The sequence below is a fragment of the Ranitomeya imitator genome, chromosome 5 (assembly GCF_032444005.1).
Source record: "Ranitomeya imitator isolate aRanImi1 chromosome 5, aRanImi1.pri, whole genome shotgun sequence".
Taxonomy (NCBI): Eukaryota; Metazoa; Chordata; class Amphibia; order Anura; family Dendrobatidae; genus Ranitomeya; species Ranitomeya imitator.
The window spans coordinates 332,980,511-333,003,150 of NC_091286.1; the positions used below are offsets into that span (position 1 = coordinate 332,980,511).

The following is a 22,640-nucleotide window of genomic DNA, read 5'->3' on the forward strand; positions in this document are numbered from 1 at the left end:
GCTCCTTCCCTTCCAAGCTCTGCCATGCGCCCAAACAGTGGTTCCCCCCCACATATGGGGTTTCGGCGTACTCAGGACAAATTGGACAACAACTTTTGGGGTCCAATTTCTCCTGTTAACCTTGGGAAAATACAAAACTGGGGGCTAAAAAATAATTTTTGTGGAAAAAAAAAAGAATTTTTATTTTCACGGCTCTGCGTTATAAACTGTAGTGAAACACTTGGGGGTTCAAAGATCTCACAACACATCTAGATAAGTTCCTTAGGGGGTCTACTTTCCAAAATTATGTCAATTGTGGGGGGTTTCAATGTTTAGGCACATCCGGGGCTCTCCAAACGCAACATGGCATCCCATCTCAATTCCTGTCAATCTTGCATTGAAAAGTCAAATGGCGCTCCTTCCATTCCGAGCTCTGTCATGCGCCCAAACAGTGGTTTACCTTCACATATGGGGTATCGGCGTACTCAGGACAAATTGTACAACAACTTTTGGGGTCCAATTTCTCCTGTTACCCTTGGTAAAATAAAAAAAATTGGAGCTGAAGTAAATTTTTTGTGAAAAAAGTTAAATGTTCATTTTTTTTTTTTAACATTCCATAAATTCCTGTGAAACACCTGACAGGTTAATAAACTTCTTGATTGTGGTTTTGAGCACCTTGAGGGGTGCAGTTTTTAGAATGGTGTCACACTTGGTTATTTTCTATCATATAGACCCCTCAAAATGACTTCAAATGTGATGTGGTCCCTAAAAAAAATGGTGTTGTAAAAATGAGAAATTGCTGGTCAACTTTTAACCCTTATAACTCACTAAAAAAATAATTTTGTTCCAAAATTGTGCTGATGTAAAGTAGACATGTGGGAAATGTTACTTATTAAGTATTTTGTGTGACATATCTCTGATTTAAAGGCATAAAAATTCAAAGTTGGGAAATTTTCAAAGTTTTTCGCCAAATTTCTGTTTTTTGCACAAATAAACAGGTAATATCAAAGAAATTTTACAACAATCAAAGACCAATATGTCATGAGAAAACAATGTCAGAATCACTGGGATCCGTTGAAGCGTTCCAGAGTTATAACCTCATAAAGGGACAGTGGTCAGAATTGTAAAAGTTGGCCCGGTCTTTAACGTGCAAACCACCCTTGGGGCTTAAGGGGTTAAACGAGGAGGCAGACAGTTCTTGTGTGTCAGTTGAGGTTGCATCATTTGAAGACTCAATTTTACTATTACATGGTTATGGCCAAGGTGCTTTAATGGCAAAAGTGGATATAAAATCTGCTTTCAGGTTGCTTCCAGTGAATTCTGATGATTTTTCATCATTAGGTTTTTGTTTTGACAGTTCTTTTTTCCTTCGATTAGTGTCTTCCAATGGGTTTGGACCTTGTTGTTTTAATTTTGAGGCAGTCTCAACTTTTTTGCACTGGATGGTTGCTAGAAGTGAACAGTTACAGGGTATAGTCCATCATCTGGACGATTTTTTGGTTATCGGCCCTCCAGAATTAACAGTCTGCTTGCATTTGTTAGAGAAATTTATTACAGTTGCAGATTTTTTTTTAGTTTTCTATTAGCGGAAGAAAAAGTTTTTTCCTACATGTTCCATAGAATTTCTCGGCATTGAAATTGATTCCGCACATATGGAATTTAGATTCCCCTTGCAAAAAATTGGTGCAAATTTGGATACGATTTTGGTTCTCATTAGACGCAAAAAGTGTTCCTAAAAGAATGGCAGTCACTGCTTGGGTACCTAGCTTTCACATTGAGGATAATACCATACCAATGGGAAACTTTTTTTTTTGTTTTATTTTGCGACTAAAGGTCTGAGGTCACCTGGATCTCACATCAGGCTGACAAACGAGTTGAAGGATGATTTAAATATGTGGTATTTCTTTTTAAGTAATTTTAATGGCCACCGTGTGGTTCAGGAACAATTTGTATCGAATATACCTTTGTCTTATTTCACGGCGGTCAGTTCTTGTGATTTCGAGTGTTTATGGTCTCGACAGTGGTGTGCCGAATCCTGGCATCATTCTTAGAAACAAAAACAGATTTTAAGTAACTTAGTGTTGTTGAAATTATTTCTGGTATTGGTTTCTTTGGTTATTTGGGTCATCTGTTCAAGGAGAAAAGGATAAGCATTTATACTGAAAACCAAGGTATAATTCTTGCAGTAAACAGTCTTAATTCTAAGAATGTGATGGCAGTCAATTTCCTTCGGCATTTAGTCTTAGTCTGCCTTAAATTTAACACCTGGCTCAAAGAATGACATACCAGCACAAAAAAAAACTCAGCGGTTGATGCAATGGCAGATTTTTCAAAGGATGGCACAGGAGCAGATCGAGAAGGAATCTGCTGCACACCAAACTTATGGAGTCTGATCTTCGATTAGCCTTACATTTCATTAAAAGGTCGCTTTATCCAAACACCTGTGATGACTATTCTAGTTCATGAATGAAATGGTCGTCATTTTGTTAAAGTGTTGGTAGTAAAGCGCATTCATCTGATTCGGTTTTGGAGGTTCATTTTGTTTCCTGGTTGGTCGGTCACAATTAATCTTACTCATCTTTGGCCCGTATTTTACACAGTTTTTTTTTACCCAAAAAGTTATTTATTTGAGACTAGGCCAGTGAATACAGTTTTTTTTTCCTTTTTAAGTAAAACAGTAGCTGAAAGAAATAAAAAAAAGGTTAGTGGTGTGGTGGATAAGAGCCACCCGATCACCATCGAGTTGTTTTTTTTAGATTGTTAGGTGTTTTGGATGGAGTATGTACATCGAATTTTGAGATCAAGTTCTTTAAAGCATTTTTTTCTATTGCTTTTTTTGCAGTGTTTAGGATTGGAGAGTTGGTGTCACACAGCAGGTATAGTCCTTCAATATTTTTTTTTCAAGGATTATAATTAGAATGGAAAATGGTGTTGCCCAGAAGGGCTCCAGGCCGGCGCGGAACTGAACCGGACCCCCCCCACCGGATTTAAAGGCAGGATAGCGGTGGGGCTATAAGCGGAAGGGGGGCCCTGTAAGGTACGGTACTGTAATTGCCTGACTCCCACACAGGGCCACAAAACATAAGGGCTCTAAAATGGCTCCCACACACTTTCTGGATACTGTACCGCTACCGTAAAAATCACCCACAGTTCCTTTACCGTAGCAGCCCCATCATCATTTTGCAGCCCCAAATATTCCCATCATCCCATTGCAGCCCTCATCATCCCTTTACAGTCCCCAATACAGCGCCCCCATCATTCCATTACAGCCCCCATTATTCTACAGTACTGCAGCCTCCCATCATCCCCCTGCAGCCTCCCATTATCACAGTATCCCACTGCAGCCTCCCATGTGTGTACCGTACACACACACACACACTTTCTTACTGGTTTCCTCCGCTGTGCTGCTTTCAGTGTTTTGGTGGTGCAGGAGCCCTGGGCCAATCACAGCCCAGGAACAATCAGAGGCTATGGATGACGACAGCTAGCCCATGGTTGTTTTACATGATATAAATTGATTTATATCCGCATGGGGGCAATAAAACACACTGTAAATCAATTTATATCATGTAAAACAAACTTTGTGGTATATGTCATTTTATGCACATGCGGGTCTTTCTATATAGGCAAAACAATACGTCCCTTATACGTAAGTTTTAGAGAACACTATAAATCTGTAATGACAGGTAAAGGCGTCCCACGATTGATCAATCACATTAAAGAAAAGCACATGGGGGATCCTAATGTCGGCAGGTTTGGAGAGAGTAGTGCTGCCACCTAGAGGTGGAAATTTACAGATTGTTGTTGCAGCGAGAAGGAAAATGGATCATGCGCACAGGCGCAATGGGACCTATGGGGTTAAATGATAGAATGGACATGTCCATATTCCTGTGAAATAACTAGGTAAGCCTGGTCCCTAAGGGCGCATAGATCCTCCTTTTTTCTTTTTCCTTCTCCCTGCTACAGGTCAAGCCAGGCATAGTAACTCCCTGATAAGTTTATAAGAAATTGTTTCTCTGGTAATGTGACATAGGTGTTGTCTTTCTTTTCTCTTGCTATACAGACATTTTGATACAAATAATGTGGCAATGTTTTTAATAGTTGTATGTTTTTTGCACTTTGTCATGTGGTTGATATGATGGGAGGAGCATGTCCTGGACTAAGGTATATCACTCACCGTCATATCCTCTGACGTATAGACCCGTTGAAGCGCTAAGTGGCGCGAAACGGCCGTCGTCTTACACCAGCTCGCACATCCCAGCAACCTGTTCCTCTGGCCATGACATTTTAAAGTTTGAATAAAGGATGAAGTTTCAAGGACTGGTGAGTGCTATCTGCATTTTTCTTCTTTGCTGCATACACCCTGTTTTTGCATGAGCACCCGGAGTCCATAGAGGCGGTCTCTATCCGGAAAGCACTCCATTCAGCATATGGTTGTCTGGCCCCACAGCAGTGCTGTTTTATTTTTATTTTTTGCATATGTGTATAATTGTTCTATATTTATGCCGACAGTCACGTGAAGGCTTGTTTTTTGCAGGACAAATTGATGGTTTTTATTGGTATTATTTTCGGGTACATTACCATTTTTTTTATTTCCAGTCGACTTTTTGTTCGGAAGGTATGATGAAAAAGCATAGCTTTTTGCCACGTTTTTTTACTTAATTTTAGTGTTAACTGACGGCATTAACTAGTGGGACAGTTTTATAGGTCGGGTCAATCCTGACGTGGTAAAACCAAATCTGTACTTTTTTTTTACAAAAAAAGGGTGTATTTATTGGTATAATATGTAATTTCTTTTTATTGCTCATCATTTTACGATTTTAAATATAAAAAAATTTTACAATTTGTTTTTTTTTTTACCTAGTCCTTCTATGGGACTTTAACTTTTATCACTCTGATCGCTGGTGTAATGAGTTGCAATGCACCAGAACAGTGATGCATAATACCTGTCAGTGCTGCACAGACAGAAGCCTCTTAGACCATGCTCTGAGCATAGTCTAACAGGCTTGCAGTAGCTGGGTGACCCGGATGTCGTCATAACGACATCAAGTTCCCATGGCTACAATCTGGCGATCTCAATGATGTCACGGGGCGCTGATCAGACTGAAGAGGCTTTCTCGGCCTTCTAAATGCTTTGAGATCAATCACGGCATTTAGGGGTTAAAATGCTAAGGGCGGTGCCCCACATGATTGCCATGATGTACCCAAAAATCAAAACGTTGGAAACTCCTCATCTATGACGTATGGGTATGTCAAAGGCCATGAAGGGGGTAAAGTAAGTGACACCATTGGAATCAGTGTCTCTGCCCCTACATCATGCAGATCCCAGATGGGGTAGCAAAAACCTAGTAGCATACCTTTTAATGTAAAAATCTTTAATTCAAAGATTTTTTTTTTTTTTAAATAAAATAAAAATGATCATTGAAAGTTTATGCACTCCCAGATCTTACCTGACAGAGCGTTTAACACCAGGTCATCGTTCGTGAACTTCATCCCCAGTTCCTTGCCATTCTCTATATACGCTTTTGCAAGAGCTTTATTTGGAAGCACATTATAGTAATCGTGACTAGGAGAACATAACTCCACCTAAAAAGGATAGATCATCATAAGCAGCAAGAAGAAAAAGCAATAGCAGCAATGCTGTACTGTGTTAGGCCAGCCACACACTGCTGGTCTAAAACTGATTATGACATATCTCTCCTGAAATCCCCATGCATGCTCAGCGTGTTCGAGTGTGCTTATGTTTTCAGCAGGAAGGCATGAGTAAGCCTTTCCCTGACGCCTCTCCGAGAACAAAAAGGACCAGGAATCCAACTGCCCGATCCTTATCTTCCCAAACATCAGATATAAGGGATGATTTGGAAGGCCACACCAGACACTTCAAATAGATGGCATGTCAAGTCATAATTGACAGGTTCGGCCAACATACAACTGACGTATACAGCCACATAGTGCTGCAGCTAAAGGCTGGAACTTTCATTAAAAGTAGAATAAAAACACTGGCTTTAGAACCCCAACAGGTAAGGCTGCCGTCACACTAGCAGTATTTGGTCAGTATTTTACATCAGTATTTTGATGTACAATAAATTATATTGTGGTACCGTGTTAGCCAGAAAAATTGATGTGAATATTTTTCTGCCCAATGATGACAGAAGTATTTTAGGAGTGATACCTTTATTGGCTAACCAGAAAATAATATGTTTGCAAGCTTTCAGAGCGCAGAGGCTCCTTCTTCAGGCAAGATTACAAATAGATGAAAAAGAAACAAGCTTGTTTCTTATTCATCTATTTGTAATCTTGCCTGAAGAAGGAGCCACTGTGCTCTGAAAGCTTGCAAACATATTATTTTCTGGTTAGCCAATAAAGGTATCACTCCTAAAATACTTCTGTCATCATTGGGCAGAAAAATATTCACATACATCAGTATGTGTAAGCCAAAACCAAGAGTGGAACAAATAGAGGAAAAATATAATAGAAACATATGCACCACTTCTGCATTTATCACCCACTGCTGGTTTTGGCTTACAAATACTGATGTAAAATACTGACCAAACACTGCTAGTGTGACGGCAGCCAAACTTTGATAGACATAGGATAGAATGATCTATAGACAATTAGGAGGATAGATGTCCTGCCTGTAAAGTCACTACACGATGTGGCTAGCAGGTCAGACTGCACCACCGCCCGTACACTCCTTGATCCTTAGATATATTATAACTAGATGGTAGCCCGATTCTAACGCATCGGGTATTCTAGAATATGTATGTAGTTTATTTACGAAGATTTTAGAATAATACATTGAATACACAGGATTCGGCCGGCCGCGACCAATTAGCGAAGCGTGGTTCAAATCCCGCACCAATTCACGGCCGGACTGCGCCTGTCGCTGATTGTTCGCGGCCGGCCAAGTAGTATATAGCACAGCCACGTAGTATATTGCAAAGCAACGTAGTATATAGCACAGCCCATGGAGTGTATAACAGCCCACATAGCATATAACACAGCCACGTAGTTTATAACAGCCCACCCAGTACACTGCACAGCCCACGCAGTACACTGCACAGCCCACGCAGTACATTGCACAGCCCACGCAGTATATAGCAATGTTGGCATCATATCCCTGTTAAAAAAAGAATTAAAATAAAAAAATAGTTATAAAATCACCTTCCGTTGGCCCCCGGATCCAGGCGAAGCGTTTACCGATGCTCCTCGCGCGCTCCGGTCTCAAGAGTGCATTGCGGTCTCGCGAGATGACGTAGCGGTCTCACGAGACCGCTACGTCATCATCTCGCGAGATCGCAATGCATGGAGCGGTCACCGGAGCGTCGCGAGGAGCGGGAAAGGCCTGTTCTGGATCAGAGGGGCCAACGGATGGTGAGTATATAACTATTTTTTATTTTTTTAAATTATTTTTAACAGATATTTTTACTATTGATGCTGCATAAGCAGCATCAATAGTAAAAAGTTGGTCACACAGGGTTAATAGCAGCGTTAATGGAGTGTGTTACACCACGGCATAACGCGGTCCGTTAACGCTGCCATTAACCCTGTGTGAGCGCTGACTGGAGGGGAGTATGGAGCGGGCACTGACTGCGGGGAGGAAGGAGCGGCCATTTTGCCGCCGGACTGTGCCCATCGCTGATTGGTCATGGCTGTTTTGCCGCGACCAATCAGCGACTTGGGATTTCCGTTACAGACAGAAAGACGGAAGTGACCCTTAGACAATTACCGTATATACTCAAGTATAAGCCGAGATTTTCAGCCCAAAATTTTGGGCTGAAAGTGCCCCTCTCGGCTTATACTCGAGTCATGGTGGGTGGCAGGGTCGGCGGGTGAGGGGGAGAGGGCGCTGAGGCATACTTACCTAGTCCCGGCGCTCCCCCTGCCCGTCACACGGTCTTCGGTGCTGCAGTTCTTCTCCTCTTCAGCGGTCACGTGGGACCGCTCATTAGAGAAATGAATACGCGGCTCCACCTCCCATAGGGGTGGAGCCGCATATTCATTTCTCTAATCAGCGGTGCCGGTGACCGCTGATAGAGGAAGAGCTGCGGCACCGAAGACCGTGTGACAGGCAGTCTTCGCGTCCTCTTGCTCTGACTGTTCAGGTCAGAGGGCGCGATGACGCATATAGTGTGCGCGGCGCCCTCTGCCTGATCAGTCAGTGCGGAGAGACGCTGGGAGCTGCAAGCAAGGAAGGTGAGTGTGGCATTTTTTTTTTATTGCAGCAGCAGCAATGGCAGAGCTTTCTATGGCACAGCTATGGGGCAATACTGAACGGCGCAGAGCACTATATGGCAGCTATGGGGCAATACTGAACGGTGCAGAGCACTATATGGCAGCTATGGGGCAATACTGAACAGTGCAGAGCACTATATGGCAGCTATGGGGCAATACTGAACGGTGCAGAGCACTATATGGCAGCTATGGGGCAATACTGAACAGTGCAGAGCACTATATGGCAGCTATGGGGCAATAATGAACGGCGCAGAGCACTATATGGCACATCTATGGGGCAATAATGAACGGTGCAGAGCACTATATGGCACAGCTTTATATGGCACATCTATGGGGCAATGATGAACGGTGCAGAGCACTATATGGCAGAGCTTTCTATGGCACATCTATGGGGCAATAATGAACAGTATGCAGCATTATATGTGGCACAGTTTTATATGGAGCATATTATGGGGCAATAATGAACGGTATGGAGCATCTATTTTTATTTTTGAAATTCACCGGTAGCTGCTGCATTTTCCACTCTAGGCTTATACTCGAGTCAATAAGTTTTCCCAGTTTTTTGTGGCAAAATTAGGGGGGTCGGCTTATACTCGGGTCAGCTTATACTCGAGTATATATGGTATATAGTAGATGGCAAAAGTATCTGGACGCACAAATCAAGCACACAACCATGGTATCTCTGTAGCCACATGTTGGCAGTGGCGTGGGTCATACTGAGGACCTCAACCGCCCTCATTCATCAAAGTGTTTTCGCCAGATTTCTGGTGTAAAACACTTATAAGTCTCCACATTTTTGAGCAACTAAAGTCTTTTGAGACCTTTGGCATTTTCACAGTAGTTTCATGGAACAGGTGTGACAGCACAGCTCGTCTAATTCATGAAAAGCAGCGGTGTCCCTTATGACAGAACTGACACACTTTTCAGACACGCATGTGCCTCTTAAAGGGAACCTGTAAGCAGGATTCTGCACAGTAACCTACAGTGTCAGGTTGGTGCCGCTATACTGATTACAATGATACCTTGGGTGATGAAATCAGTCTTGTGGTTGTTGTTTAATCTTTATTTTCAGTTTTGAGTTCATGATATGCCCGTGCCCAGGGCGGCCTGTGGGGGGGAGGCTTCCCCTTCTGCAGGCAGGCACCGACAGTGACGCAGCATGATCACATCTATAATGTGTATGTAATTTTTTTTTTTTTTTTGGACGGTATACATTAATTCCTATAAAAAAAAAAAAAAATCAGTTTGAGAATGGCGATCCGATACCTGCCACTGCGCAGGCGGTGCCATCTTGGAGGAGGTAATTTTTTTTTCTCTAGCAAGATGGCGCCGCCGGTGCATGAGCAGTAGTAGCCATTTCCTACTGCAAAGGAACAGCTGGCGCCATTTTCGGACTGATTTTTTTGTTAAAAATGAATGTGTAACATAAAAAATAAAAAAATTACATACACATTATAGATGTGATCCTGCTGCAGGCGCCTGCCTGCAGAAGGTGGGTTTTTTCTATCAATATATACAATATCCAGTATGTAAAATAGGTGGCAGGTCAGTGAGGGATCAGTGACCTGTCAGGAGCCATACTGATGAAAACCTAATCAGAGCACCACATGAAGCCCCCCACAGGCCGCCCCGGTGCACGAGCATATCATTAACTCAAAACTGAAAATAAAGATTAAATATCAACCACACGACAGATATCAACCAAGGTATCATTGTAATCAGTATAACAACGCCGACGTGATGGATTTTGTAGGTTACTCAGGACAATGCTGCTGACAGGTTCCCTTTAATGAATCAGGATCGCCTGACTCTGGCAAGTGGGGATATTGACTATGAATCTGGGCCATTGACTTTAAACATGGTACTGTTATAGGAGTATACCCATCTTCAAGATCCTGATTGATTGACAGAGGTCTTTAACTAGTTAACAGCCGTGGGTGGATCGCAATTCCACCCGTGGCTGTTGCGGGTACATGTCAGCTGTATAGATCAGCTGTCACGTGCCCGAAAAGGTGCGAGCACATAACCGGAGCCTTCACAAAACAGGGGATGTCCTACATGGGCGTACTATTACGCCACATGTCAGAAAGGGGTTTAAAACAAAATTAACATTCTTGCAATTGTCACAATGGCCACTGGGGATATTTTAGACTTTTACTTCCTGTCCTTTCACAAAGAGTTTACAGGAGTTCTCTTACCAGAAGAGGCGATTACAACAAGTAACCCCTCTATAAAACAGCTGATAACTCAACCTTTGCACACGCTCATTAAATGCTTCAATACAAAAGATAGGGTCAGGATCGGACCACTGTCGCTAATGTACTTGTGATATTTCCTGAACAAAAGGAAATAGGAGTCTAAAAAAGCCTCAAACATTGGAAAAGATCTTTTTAAATTACATTAAACCCCGAAACCTGATTTAATTATAATTAATAGGTCATTTTCTGCTTGAATTTTCCATTTGACTTTACAGGTGACATTGAAGCAAAGCAATTAACTGAGGTTCACAGCATGCAAATATATGGTGATTTTTTTTTCTAAAAGGATATCAAAATTCCCCATATTGACAAGTTATCACGCACAGTGGCTTACCTTACATCCAGTCGCTGTAGCTGCAGCATGAAAGCAAGCGCTAGCCCTTTCCAGTAGTTCTGCAAGATCTTTGCGTGACGGCGCTCGCAAATAAAATTCTAGTTCAGTGTATGATGGAATGATGTTAGGTTTCACACCACCATTTTTGATTATGCCTGAAAGACAAAAATATTCATAGCTGAAGCTCATAGACTTTAGTGCTCTGCATACTGACAATGTACATAACTGTTTGTTAAAGGCATTTCCTTCAATTTGAAGAATCTTTCAATTTGGGCTCAAAATAGCAAACATTGCCATACCCTTATTCCTGGTCCCCCATACCTGGCCTCCCTGCCGTGTCATGTGGCCACTGAAGGTACATGACGTCCTTAGACCTTCTCTGTAACCATAGTATGTGGGTACATGGCACACTGATGGACATTAGGGCCAGCGCCAAGTGACCAAAACACTAGTACAGAACAGTTCACAGTTAGTTATTTTGGTCTTGTGAGCCCAAATTTAAAGATTTTTAAACAATTTTCACTTTTAAAGGGATTGTCCAATTAACAACATATATAACGTATACACGACATAGATGAGAAATGTATGATCACAGGGGTGCAGCTCCAGAGAATCATTAGAAGGACCCCAGAGACCCCACTGATCCATAAACTGACTCACAGACAATGAAACAGTAATAATAGACAATTAAAGGCTTATTCCTTTCATTAGAAGTTAACACCTACCCAATGGATAGATAACTTGCCGATTGATGGGTTCCCTCATGGATCCCAAGAATAAGGCTCTGGGATCCAAAAGGTCCAGTTTCTTTCTTTAGAGAACTACAGAAAAAGCTAATCATGGCCCTAGTTGCTATTCCAACGAGGAATTTCCAAGCCCCATTCATATGTATTTTAGGGGCCTCAGCAGTTGGACCCCACCGATCTGCAATTATTATTACTATAATTATTATTCATTATGGGAATAAACCAGTAATCAAACACTGTCTACTAACACTTATTTACACGGGGCACTTTAGGCCTCCTATTCTTGGGATCAGTGGAGGTTCCAGAAGCTGGACCCCCTGCAATCAAACTTTAATTATTGTTGGAGGTTTACGTGATAAGTGCGGTTTATGGCACAAGCCCTTTAAGTAGCTTTTGAACTTATAGCGCTTTCCAGCAGCCCATTAGTATACAGATCCACTCCATTTGCACTTAAGATATTTGGTCAGACATAGACATGTAACTACATGTTTTTGAATATCACATGCAGTCCCCTAATGTAAAGTGGGTCTGTCATAAGAAATGGAATACTAATTATTAAATAGATTTCTTAGACCTGATGAGGCTGATGTACTTTCTTTGCAAACTACTACCATAAAACCTGAATAATCCTTTTTTTAAAGTTTACTCCAGTTATAATAAAATTGACATCTTATCAATCCATCTAGAACTAGACGTATTTGCGCAAAATAATATCCGAATTATACAGTCATTCTGACATGTACTTACTTTGGAAAATCCACCAGTCTTATGAGGTCTTAGAGATCTATTTCATAATAAATGCAATCTGTATTGAGAAAACTGGTGACCGATCAGCTTTAACCCTGCTGTTGTCTTCAGTCTGGGGAGACCGATTTTGAACTTTGGTATTTTTTGGGGTGTTCAAGATGCGGTTCTGAAACTTGTGGTTGATTGACTTAAATGAGGATGGGTCGGTCGGACACGGGTTTCAGAGCCGCATCTTGAATATTTTAAAGAATATTGAAGTTCAAGTTCGGTCGTTTTTGGCCGAAGACAACAGCAGGGTTAAAGTATATGAACATTATAAAAAAGTATAGAACTAACTAGCTATGCAATGCACCTTCAGAAATGGAGCTACATGTGAAGTAAACACCATGGGCCACACATTTTTTTCTAACATCTATAACATTAATGGGGTACTCTGGGGAGATAACGTATTTCCATCCACATTCTGTCTGAAACTATAAAGGTTCTTTTCTCTTATGTTATTATATGTCACTTCATGTACAGTGGGGCAAAAAAGTATTTAGTCAGTCAGCAATAGTGCAAGTTCCACCACTTAAAAAGATGAGAGGCGTCTGTAATTTACATCATAGGTAGACCTCAACTATGGGAGACAAACTGAGAAAAAAAAATCCAGAAAATCACATTGTCTGTTTTTTTTAACATTTTATTTGCATATTATGGTGGAAAATAAGTATTTGGTCAGAAACAAAATTTCATCTCAATACTTGGTAATATATCCTTTGTTGGCAATGACAGAGGTCAAACGTTTTCTGTAAGTCTGCACAAGGTTGCCACACACTGTTGTTGGTATGTTGGCCCATTCCTCCATGCAGATCTCCTCTAGAGCAGTGATGTTTTTGGCTTTTCGCTTGGCAACACGGACTTTCAACTCCCTTCAAAGGTTTTCTATAGGGTTGAGATCTGGAGACTGGCTAGGCCACTCCAGGACCTTGAAATGCTTCTTACGAAGCCACTCCTTCGTTGCCCTGGCGGTGTGCTTTGGATCATTGTCATGTTGAAAGACCCAGCCACGTTTCATCTTCAATGCCCTTGCTGATGGAAGGAGGTTTGCACTCAAAATCTCACGATACATGGCCCCATTCATTCTTTCATGTACCCGGATCAGTCGTCCTGGCCCCTTTGCAGAGAAACAGCCCCAAAGCATGATGTTTCCACCACCATGCTTTACAGTAGGTATGGTGTTTGATGGATGCAACTCAGTATTCTTTTTCCTCCAAACACGACAAGTTGTGTTTCTACCAAACAGTTCCAGTTTGGTTTCATCAGACCATAGGACATTCTCCCAAAACTCCTCTGGATCATCCAAATGCTCTCTAGCAAACTTCAGACGGGCCCGGACATGTACTGGCTTAAGCAGTGGGACACGTCTGGCACTGCAGGATCTGAGTCCATGGTGGCGTAGTGTGTTACTTATGGTAGGCCTTGTTACATTGGTCCCAGCTCTCTGCAGTTCATTCACTAGGTCCCCCCGCGTGGTTCTGGGATTTTTTCTCACCGTTCTTGTGATCATTCTGACCCCACGGGGTGGGATTTTGCGTGGAGCCCCAGATCGAGGGAGATTATCAGTGGTCTTGTATGTCTTCCATTTTCTAATTATTGCTCCCACTGTTGATTTCTTCACTCCAAGCTGGTTGGCTATTGCAGATTCAGTCTTCCCAGCCTGGTGCAGGGCTACAATTTTGTTTCTGGTGTCCTTTGACAGCTCTTTGGTCTTCACCATAGTGGAGTTTGGAGTCAGACTGTTTGAGGGTGTGCACAGGTGTCTTTTTATACTGATAACAAGTTTAACCCCTTAGTGACAGAGCCAATTTGGTACTTAATGACCGAGCCAATTTTTGCAATTCTGACCACTGTCACTTTATGAGGTTATAACTCTGGAACGCTTCAACGGATCCCGCTGATTCTGAGATTGTTTTTTCGTGACATATTGTACTTCATGTTAGTGGTAACATTTCTTCGATATTACTTGCGATTATTTATGAAAAAAACGGAAATATGGCGAAAATTTTTAAAATTTTGCAATTTTCAAACTTTGTATTTTTATGCCCTTAAATCAGAGAGATATGTCACGAAAAATAGTTAATAAATAACATTTCCCACATGTCTACTTTACATCAGCACAATTTTGGAAACAAAATTTTTTTTTTGTTAGGGAGTTATAAGGGTTAAAAGTTGACCAGCAATTTCTCATTTTTACAACACCATTTTTTTTTAGGGACCACATCACATTTGAAGTCATTTTGAGGGGTCTATATGATAGAAAATAATGAAGTGTGACACCATTCTAAAAACTACACCCCTCAAGGTTCTCAAAACCACATTCAAGAAGTTTATTAACCCTTTACGTGCTTCACAGGAACTGAAACAATGTGGAAGGAAAAAATGAACATTTAACTTTTTTTTGCAAACATCTTAATTCAGAACCATTTTTTTTATTTTCACAAGTGTAAAAACAGAAATGTAACCATAAATTTTGTTATGCAATTTCTCCTGAATACTCCAATACCCCATATGTGGGGGTAAACCACTGTTAGGGCGCACCGCAGAACTTAGAAGTGAAGGAGCGCCGTTTTACTTTTTCAATGTTGAATTGGCTGGAATTGAGATTGGATGCCATGTCGCGTTTGGAGAGCCCCTGATGTGCCTAAACAGTGGAAACCCCCCACAAGTGACACCATTTTGGAAACTAGACCCCTTAAGGAACTTATCTAGATGTGTGGTGAGCACTTTGAACCCCCAAGTGCTTCACAGAAGTTTATAACGTAGAGCCGTGAAAATAAAAAAATCGCTTTTGTTTACACAAAAATGATCTTTTTGCCCACAAATTCTTATTTTCACAAGGGTAACAGGAGAAATTAGACCACAAAAGTTGTTGTGCGATTTCTCCTGAATACGTCGATACCCCATATGTGAGGGTAAACCACTGTTTGGGCGCACCGCAGAGCTTGGAAGAGAAGGAGTGCCGTTTTACTTTTTCAATGTAGAATTGGCTGGAATTGAGATCGGACGCCATGTCGCGTTTGGAGAGCCCCTGATGTGCCTAAACAGTAGAAATCCCCCACAAGTGACCCCATTTTGGAAACTAGACCCCCCATGGAACTTATCTAGATGTGTGGTGAGAACCTTGAATGCCCAAGTGCTTCACAGAAGCTTATAATGCAGAGCCGTGAAAATAAAAAATATTTTTTTTTTCCACAAAAAAGATATTGTAGCCCCCAAGTTTTTATTTTTACAAGGGTAACAAGAGAAATTGGACCCCAAAAGTTGTTGTCCAATTTGTCTTGAGTATGCTGGTACCCCATATGTGGGGGTAAACCACTGTTTGGGCGCACGGCAGAGCTCGGAAGGAAGGAGCGCCGTTTTGGAATGCAGACTTTGATAGAATGGTCTGCGGGTATTATGTTGCATTTGCAGAGCCCCTGATGTACCTAACCAGTAGAAACCCTCCACAAGTGACCCCATTTTGGAAACTAGACCCCCAAGGAACTTATCTAGATGTGTGGTGAGAACTTTGAATGCCCAAGTGCTTCACAGAAGTTTAGAATGCAGAGTCGTGAAAATAAAAAATATTTTTTTTTTCACAAAAAAGATTTTGTAGCCCCCAAGTTTTTATTTTCACAAGGGTAACAGGAGAAATTGGACTGCAATAGTTGTTGTCCAATTTATCCCGAGTACGCTGATGTGCCATATGTGGGGGTAAACCACTGTTTGGGCGCACGGCAGAGCTCGGAAGGGAAGGAGCGCCTTTTTGGAATGCAGACTTTGATAGAATGGTCTGTGGGCATTATGTTGCGATTGCAGAGCCCCTGATATACCTAAACTGTAGTAACCCCCCACAAGTGACCCCATTTTGGAAACTAGACCCCCCAAGGAACTTATCTAGATGCGTGGTGAGAACTTTGAATGCCCAAGTGCTTCACAGAAGTTTAGAATGCAGAGTCGTGAAAATAAAAAATATTTTTTTTTTCACAAAAAAGATTTTGTAGCCCCCAAGTTTTTATTTTCACAAGGGTAACAAGAGAAATTGGACCCCAGAAGTTGTTGTCCAATTTATCCCGAGTACGCTGATGCCCCATATGTGGGGGTAACCCACTGTTTGGGCGCACGGCAGAGCTCAGAAGGGAGGGAGCACCATTTGACTTTTTGAGCGCAAAATTGGCTGTCGTGTTTGGAGACCCCCTGATGTACCTAAACAGTGGAAACCCCCCAATTCTAGCTCCAACCCCTAACCCTAATCCCAACCTGATCCATAATCCTAATCACTAACCCTAACCATAATCACAACCCTTACCCCAAAACAACCCTAATGTCAACCCTAACCATAACCCTAATCAAAACCCTAAATCCAACACACCCCTAATCCTAATCTCAACCCTAACCTCAAACCTAACCCTAATCCCAATACACCCCTAATCACAACCCTAACCTTAACCCTAATCCCAAACCTAACCCTAATCCCAAGCGTAACCCTAATGCCAACCCTAACCCTAATACCAACCCTAATCCAAACCCTAAACCTAATCCCAGCTCGAACCCTAACTTTAGCCCCAACCCTAGCCCTAACTTTAGCCCCAACCCTAACCCTAGCCCTAAGGCTACTTTCACACTTGCGTTGTTTGGCATTCCGTCGCAATCTGTCGTTTTGGACAAGAAACGGATCCTGCAAATGTGCCCGCAAGATGCGTTTTTTGCCCATAGTATTGCCGACGGATCGTGACGGATGGCCACACGTCGCGTCCGTCGTGCACTGGATCAGTTGTGTTTTGGCGGAGCGTCGGCACAAAAAAACGTTCAATGAAACGTTTTTTTGTACGTCGCATCCGCCATTTCTGACCGCGCATGCGTGGCCGTAACTCCGCCCCCTCCTCCCCAGGACATAGATTGGGCAGCGGATGCGTTGAAAAACTACAGCTGCTGCCCACGTTGTGCACAATTTTCACAACGTGCGTCGGTATGTCGGGCCGACGCATTGCGACGGCCCCGTACCGACGTAAGTGTGAAAGAAGCCTAACCCTAAATTTAGCCCCAACCCTAACCCTAAATTTAGCCCCAACCCTAACCCTAAATTTAGCCCCAACCCTAGCCCTAACCCTACCCCTAACCCTAGCCCTACCCCTACCCCTAACCTAACCCTACCCCTAACCTAACCCTACCCCTACCCCTAACCTAACCCTACCCCTAACCTAACCCTAGCCGTAACCCTACCCCTAACCTAACCCTACCCCTAACCTAACCCTAGCCCTAACCCTACCCCTACCCTACCCCTACCCCTACCCCTAACCCTACCCCTAACCCTACCCCTAACCCTACCCCTAACCCTAACCCTACCCCTAACCCTAACCCTACCCCTAACCCTAACCCTAACCCTACCCCTACCCCTACCCCTAACCCTAATTTTAGCCCCAACTGCTGTTCTCCTGCCGGCCGGCAGATGGAGACAGATGGCGGGCGCACTGGGCATGCGTCCGCCATGTTCTTCTGCCGGCGGCCAGGAGGAGCAGCAAGAGGATCCAGGGACCTAGGTGAGTATGCTAGGGTCCCCGAATCCCCCTATTTCTCTGTCCTCTGATGTGCGATCACATCAGAGGACAGAGAATTACACTTTACTTTTTTTTTTTTTTTTTGCGGTCGCCGGTAAACAGTTAATTACCGGCGATCGCAAAACAGGGGTCGCTAAAACCGACCCCCGATCATGCTCTTTGGGGTCTCGGCTACCCCAGGCAGCCGAGACCCCAAAGATTCTCCCGGTGCCGGCCGGCGGGCGCACTGCGCCCGCCATTTTGAAGATGGCGGCGCCCACCGGGAGACACGAGGAGCATCGGGGGAGCTAGGTGAGTATTGGGGGGCCACCTGGGACCCCTTTTCTCTGTCCTCCGATGTGCGATCACATCGGAGGACAGAGAAATTAAAAAGAGATCGCTTTTTTTTTTTTTGCGATCGCCGGTAAACGGTTAATTACCGGCGATCGCAAATGCGGGGAGGGTTAAAAACCCCCCGAATCATGTTCTCTGGGGTCTCGGCTACCCTCGGCAGCCGAGACCCCGGAGAAAATCGGCCTGTGGGGGGCGCTATACACTTTTTCCACAGCGCCGTTAATTAACGGCGCTGTGGTTTAAGTACCCTTAGCGGCCGCCGTTAAAAGGCGTATCGGCGGTCGCTAAGGGGTTAAACAGGTGCCATTACTACAGGTAATGAGTGGAGGAAAGAGGAGACTCTTAAAGAAGAAGTTACAGGTCTGTGAGAGCCAGAAATCTTGATTGTTTGTTTCTGACCAAATACTTATTTTCCACCATAAAATGCAAATAAAATGTTAAAAAAACAGACAATGTGATTTTCTGGATTTTTTTTTCTCAGTTTGTCTCCCATAGTTGAGGTCTACCTATGATGTAAATTACAGACGCCTCTCATCTTTTTAAGTGGTGGAACTTGCACTATTGCTGACTGACTAAATACTTTTTTGCCCCACTGTACTTTTACTACAACTCACTGTGTCCTCATCTGCTGCTCCTTAGTGCACCCTCTCCCTTCTGAGACACTACATCAGAGATCAAGGGATTTGGCTTGCTGCTTGTCCAATATGTAAGCTATCCCCCCAAATGGACACCATGTCGGCTGAAGGATCTTTTGGTTGGAAATGATAGAATCCTAAGGCCAAATGTAGAGTAGGAGTTTCTATAGAAAGGACTCCTCAAAGAAGTAGTGCAGATCTAAGGAGTAGGGGTGAGTATTGTAATAGCACAAACTGTAGTAGTGACATGGGTATACAATAATGAAGCAATTGTTGTGCAAAGACCCAATCTCTGCAGGATTAGAAACAACAATAGAAGGTTATCCATGACATTTCTCACCATGAACTCTCCACGAGGGTTTCATTTGCTGTCTTAAGACAGAGATATTGTTGTATGCAAGAATAGCAGCATCTAAAGCATTAATTCCTTCCCATGGGTATGCAGCTGCATGAGAAGCTTTTCCATAATATTTCACAGTCACACTAGGAAATAAAAGCCAATTCTTAACAATTATTTCTCTTTTCTCTGAAATCTAACCAGCACACAAATTAAATAGTATAAAAAAATAATAATAATCATACTGCCTAATCAAATTACTGGTCGTGCATACAAACTGAGCGGAAATTAATTCAAGGGACTGCCCAATTTTATTTCATTTTTTTTCTGCTCAAAAGCAAAAGTAACAAAAGCAGATTAAAGGGAATCTGTCACTCCATTTTAGGCCTATAAACTAAGTCTACCAGCATCAGGGGCTTATCTACAGCATTCTGTAATGCTGTAGATTAGCCCCCGATGTATACTGAAAGATGAGAAAAAGAGGTTAGATTATACTCACCCAGGGGCGGTCCAGGTTCGGGTCCGATGGGCGTCATGGTCCGGTCCAGTGCCTCCTATCTTCATCAGATACATCCTCTTCTTGACTTCCTGCCGCGGCTCTGGCGCAGGCGTACTTTATCTGTCCTGTTGAGGGCAGAGCAAAGTACTGCGGAGCGCAGGCGCCGGGAAAGGTCAGAGAGGCCCGGCGCTTGTACTGCAGTACTTTGCTCTGCCCTCACCAGGACAGATAAAGTACGCATGCGCAGGAGCCGAGGCAGGAAGAAGAGGACGTCATCGTAAGAAGATGGGAGACGCTGGACCCGGACCGCGACGCCCATCGGACGCGACGCCCCCCCCCCCCCAAGTGAGTAATCTAACCTGTTTTCCTTATCTTTCAGGATACATCGGGGGCTTATCTACAGCATTACAGAATGCGGTAGATAAGCCCCTAATGCTGGTGGGCTTAGTTTATAGGCCAATTTTGGGGTGACAGATTCCCTTTAACTTAGACCCCGACCCCACCAGCACTGCGTATTTGCCAATGACAAGTTCACATAGCCACGACGCTAAAAATCACAACTGTATAATCAGTGTTGAGCCATGATTTGCAGCAGAGGTTACGTGCTGTAGTTGTGATGTCACTGCTGCAGCAAAGTCATCAAAGATCAGCAGTGATGGAAAGGCAGCGCTTGAGCGCAGGGTTTGTAAGTAAAGCTGCTTTTTTATCTTTAAAAAAACAAAACAAAACAGGGTGCCCGTGGACTAAAAATATGAAAGTAAACAACCCCTTTAAGAATCATACTAGATATTCTTAGTCAAAGGATGCACAAGTAGAAAGCACAAGTAGAAATAAGAATAAACAGAGGTTCTTCCTAGTCTAAATTTTTAATGGTTCTGAAAATGGCAGCACATTGACCTTCTTCTAGACGCTCTGCTCATACCAGCATCATGTCAACCAAGTATATATATATATATATATATATATATATTTATTTATTTATTTTTTAAGAGCAACAGAAGAATGGTGGTAGTTGTCAAACTTATGTATTTTATTGGGGAAAGGGGGTTCTATAATGGAAGTTTCCCCAAAAAAAATTAACTGAAAAAAAAAAATTAATTCAGTTTAAGAATTTACAATACCAAAACCCCTACAACTTACTATAACTAAAGTGAACTATACTATTTTAAAGTGGGGGCTCACAGATAACCAGATTGAAGATGATAATTGATAACATTATAACAAAAATATCAATTTAGTCTTAGAACTTTAAGAGGTGCAAAGACTAAATGCCCACATAAGACTAACGTTGGCCAAACTCATATAGATATGATATAACGTTGGTGAAAAGATATCGATGGTCGACAGATCGACAGTCTGTGATTGTCAGTTGATTTTCGGGGGAGAGAAGGATCCAGCATGTCCAATTTCGCACTGCCGATTCCTTTGTTATCGCAGAGATAAGCCACTAGCAGATGTCTTGGCCGAGAGTGTCCCTGTGCATGAGGGAGTTGGGCAAAATAGCTGCCTGATGAAAAACCGACAGAGCTCTATAAAGTATATAGGGGGCTTAAGAGAAGGGTGCTCTTGTAAACTGCAACATCTGCCAGATAATCCGTCAAATATGTTTAATGCAGGTCATCGCTATCCGATGGGCAATTTCCTTACCATGACAACACTGACAGTGGCAAGACTATCATTGACTGTTGTGTTACTCACTCATGTACGGCAACATCTGGAAGATAAGCTGCATCGTCTTGGGCGGGATGGGCCATAAACACGACATCCATATCTTCAAAAGCTCCAGCCTTGATCAGGTCAACTTTTCCTCCACCGTCTTCCTCAGCAGGAGTTCCTAATACTGTTATCTAAGAAATGACAAGCATTTGTATAAATATAAAATTGTAATAGAAATCTGTACTAGTAATGAAATACCGTATATACTCATGTAAAAGAAGAGTTTTTCAGCACATTTTTCGTTCTGAAAACGTCCCCCTCGGCTTATACACGAGTCACTGTCCCAGAAGCTGGTGGGGGAGGCGGAGCAGAGGGTCACAGGACTCAAGAGCCGGCGGCGGTGGCTAAAGCCTGTGCCCGCTGCTAAAGAGAATTTAATATTGACTGCACTAGCAATGAATATTCATTTCTCTCATAACGCACACAGTGTCAGCTGGAGCCGCTGGCTTCCAGCAGCGGTTGGGTGATCATGGGTGAGCGTTACTTAAGAGTGATGAATATTCACCTCACTCCATTCCCGTAGGCGTGGAGAGAGGTGAATATTCATTCCCTTAATGAGCAGGGACACGTAATCGCCAGCCTCAACAGATGCTGGCAGCGGAGCAAGATGCTGCAAGGGCGTGCGGGGAAGGTAAGTAGGATGTCAGAAAATGACGCTGTATCAGATGATGGCTGTGTAAGGCCAAGTACACACTTGTGATTGGCTGGTCTGCATATGGCAGCGTACGTCCTCCGTTAAGCTCCGCCTACTTCCGCATGCGTTCCGCGTACCTATCTTTAACATTGGGTACGCAGGGACATGCTTGGAATGCGGTTGCGTCAGCATGTGGCATTTTGACGTGCCCGTCGACCGCATACAACGCATGCCCTTGCGTACCCAATGTTAAAGATAGGTACGCAGGACGCATGCGGAGCTTAACGGAGGATGTACGCAGCCATATGCAGACCAGCCAAACGCAACTGTGAAACCAGCCTAACGCAGCCATCATCTGCCTGTTGCAGCAGCGGCTGAAGCTAGCTTTGATCACTGCTATGCAGCTGTCAATCATTGAGAGCAACATTCAAAGAGAACCTGTAAGGTCAGATGATGCTATTAACCTGGAAATATAGGGTTAATTTGAAGGTTAATATAATTATGAGGGTACCCGGCCGCTGTGCTGAAAGTACGGAACCCTGGAGTAAATTAACTTAAAGGTGTATTCCCATCTCCAAGATCCTAACCCAGTATGTAGCAGGTGTACT

At 43.0% G+C, this 22,640-nt stretch overlaps 1 protein-coding gene across 1 annotated transcript in view; it reads right to left on the reverse strand.

Annotated features, from left to right (window-relative positions):
* The window catches only part of PM20D2 (peptidase M20 domain containing 2), a 55,211-nt gene that overhangs the window by 16,005 nt on the left and 16,566 nt on the right, over positions 1–22,640 (reverse strand). The window contains exons 2-5 of the mRNA XM_069726377.1: positions 21,381–21,529; positions 19,187–19,329; positions 10,807–10,961; positions 5,430–5,565 (exon numbers count right to left, since the gene is read on the reverse strand). Coding sequence (XP_069582478.1) covers positions 5,430–5,565; positions 10,807–10,961; positions 19,187–19,329; positions 21,381–21,529 — 583 coding nt within the window. The remainder of the gene's footprint in view (positions 1–5,429; positions 5,566–10,806; positions 10,962–19,186; positions 19,330–21,380; positions 21,530–22,640) is intronic.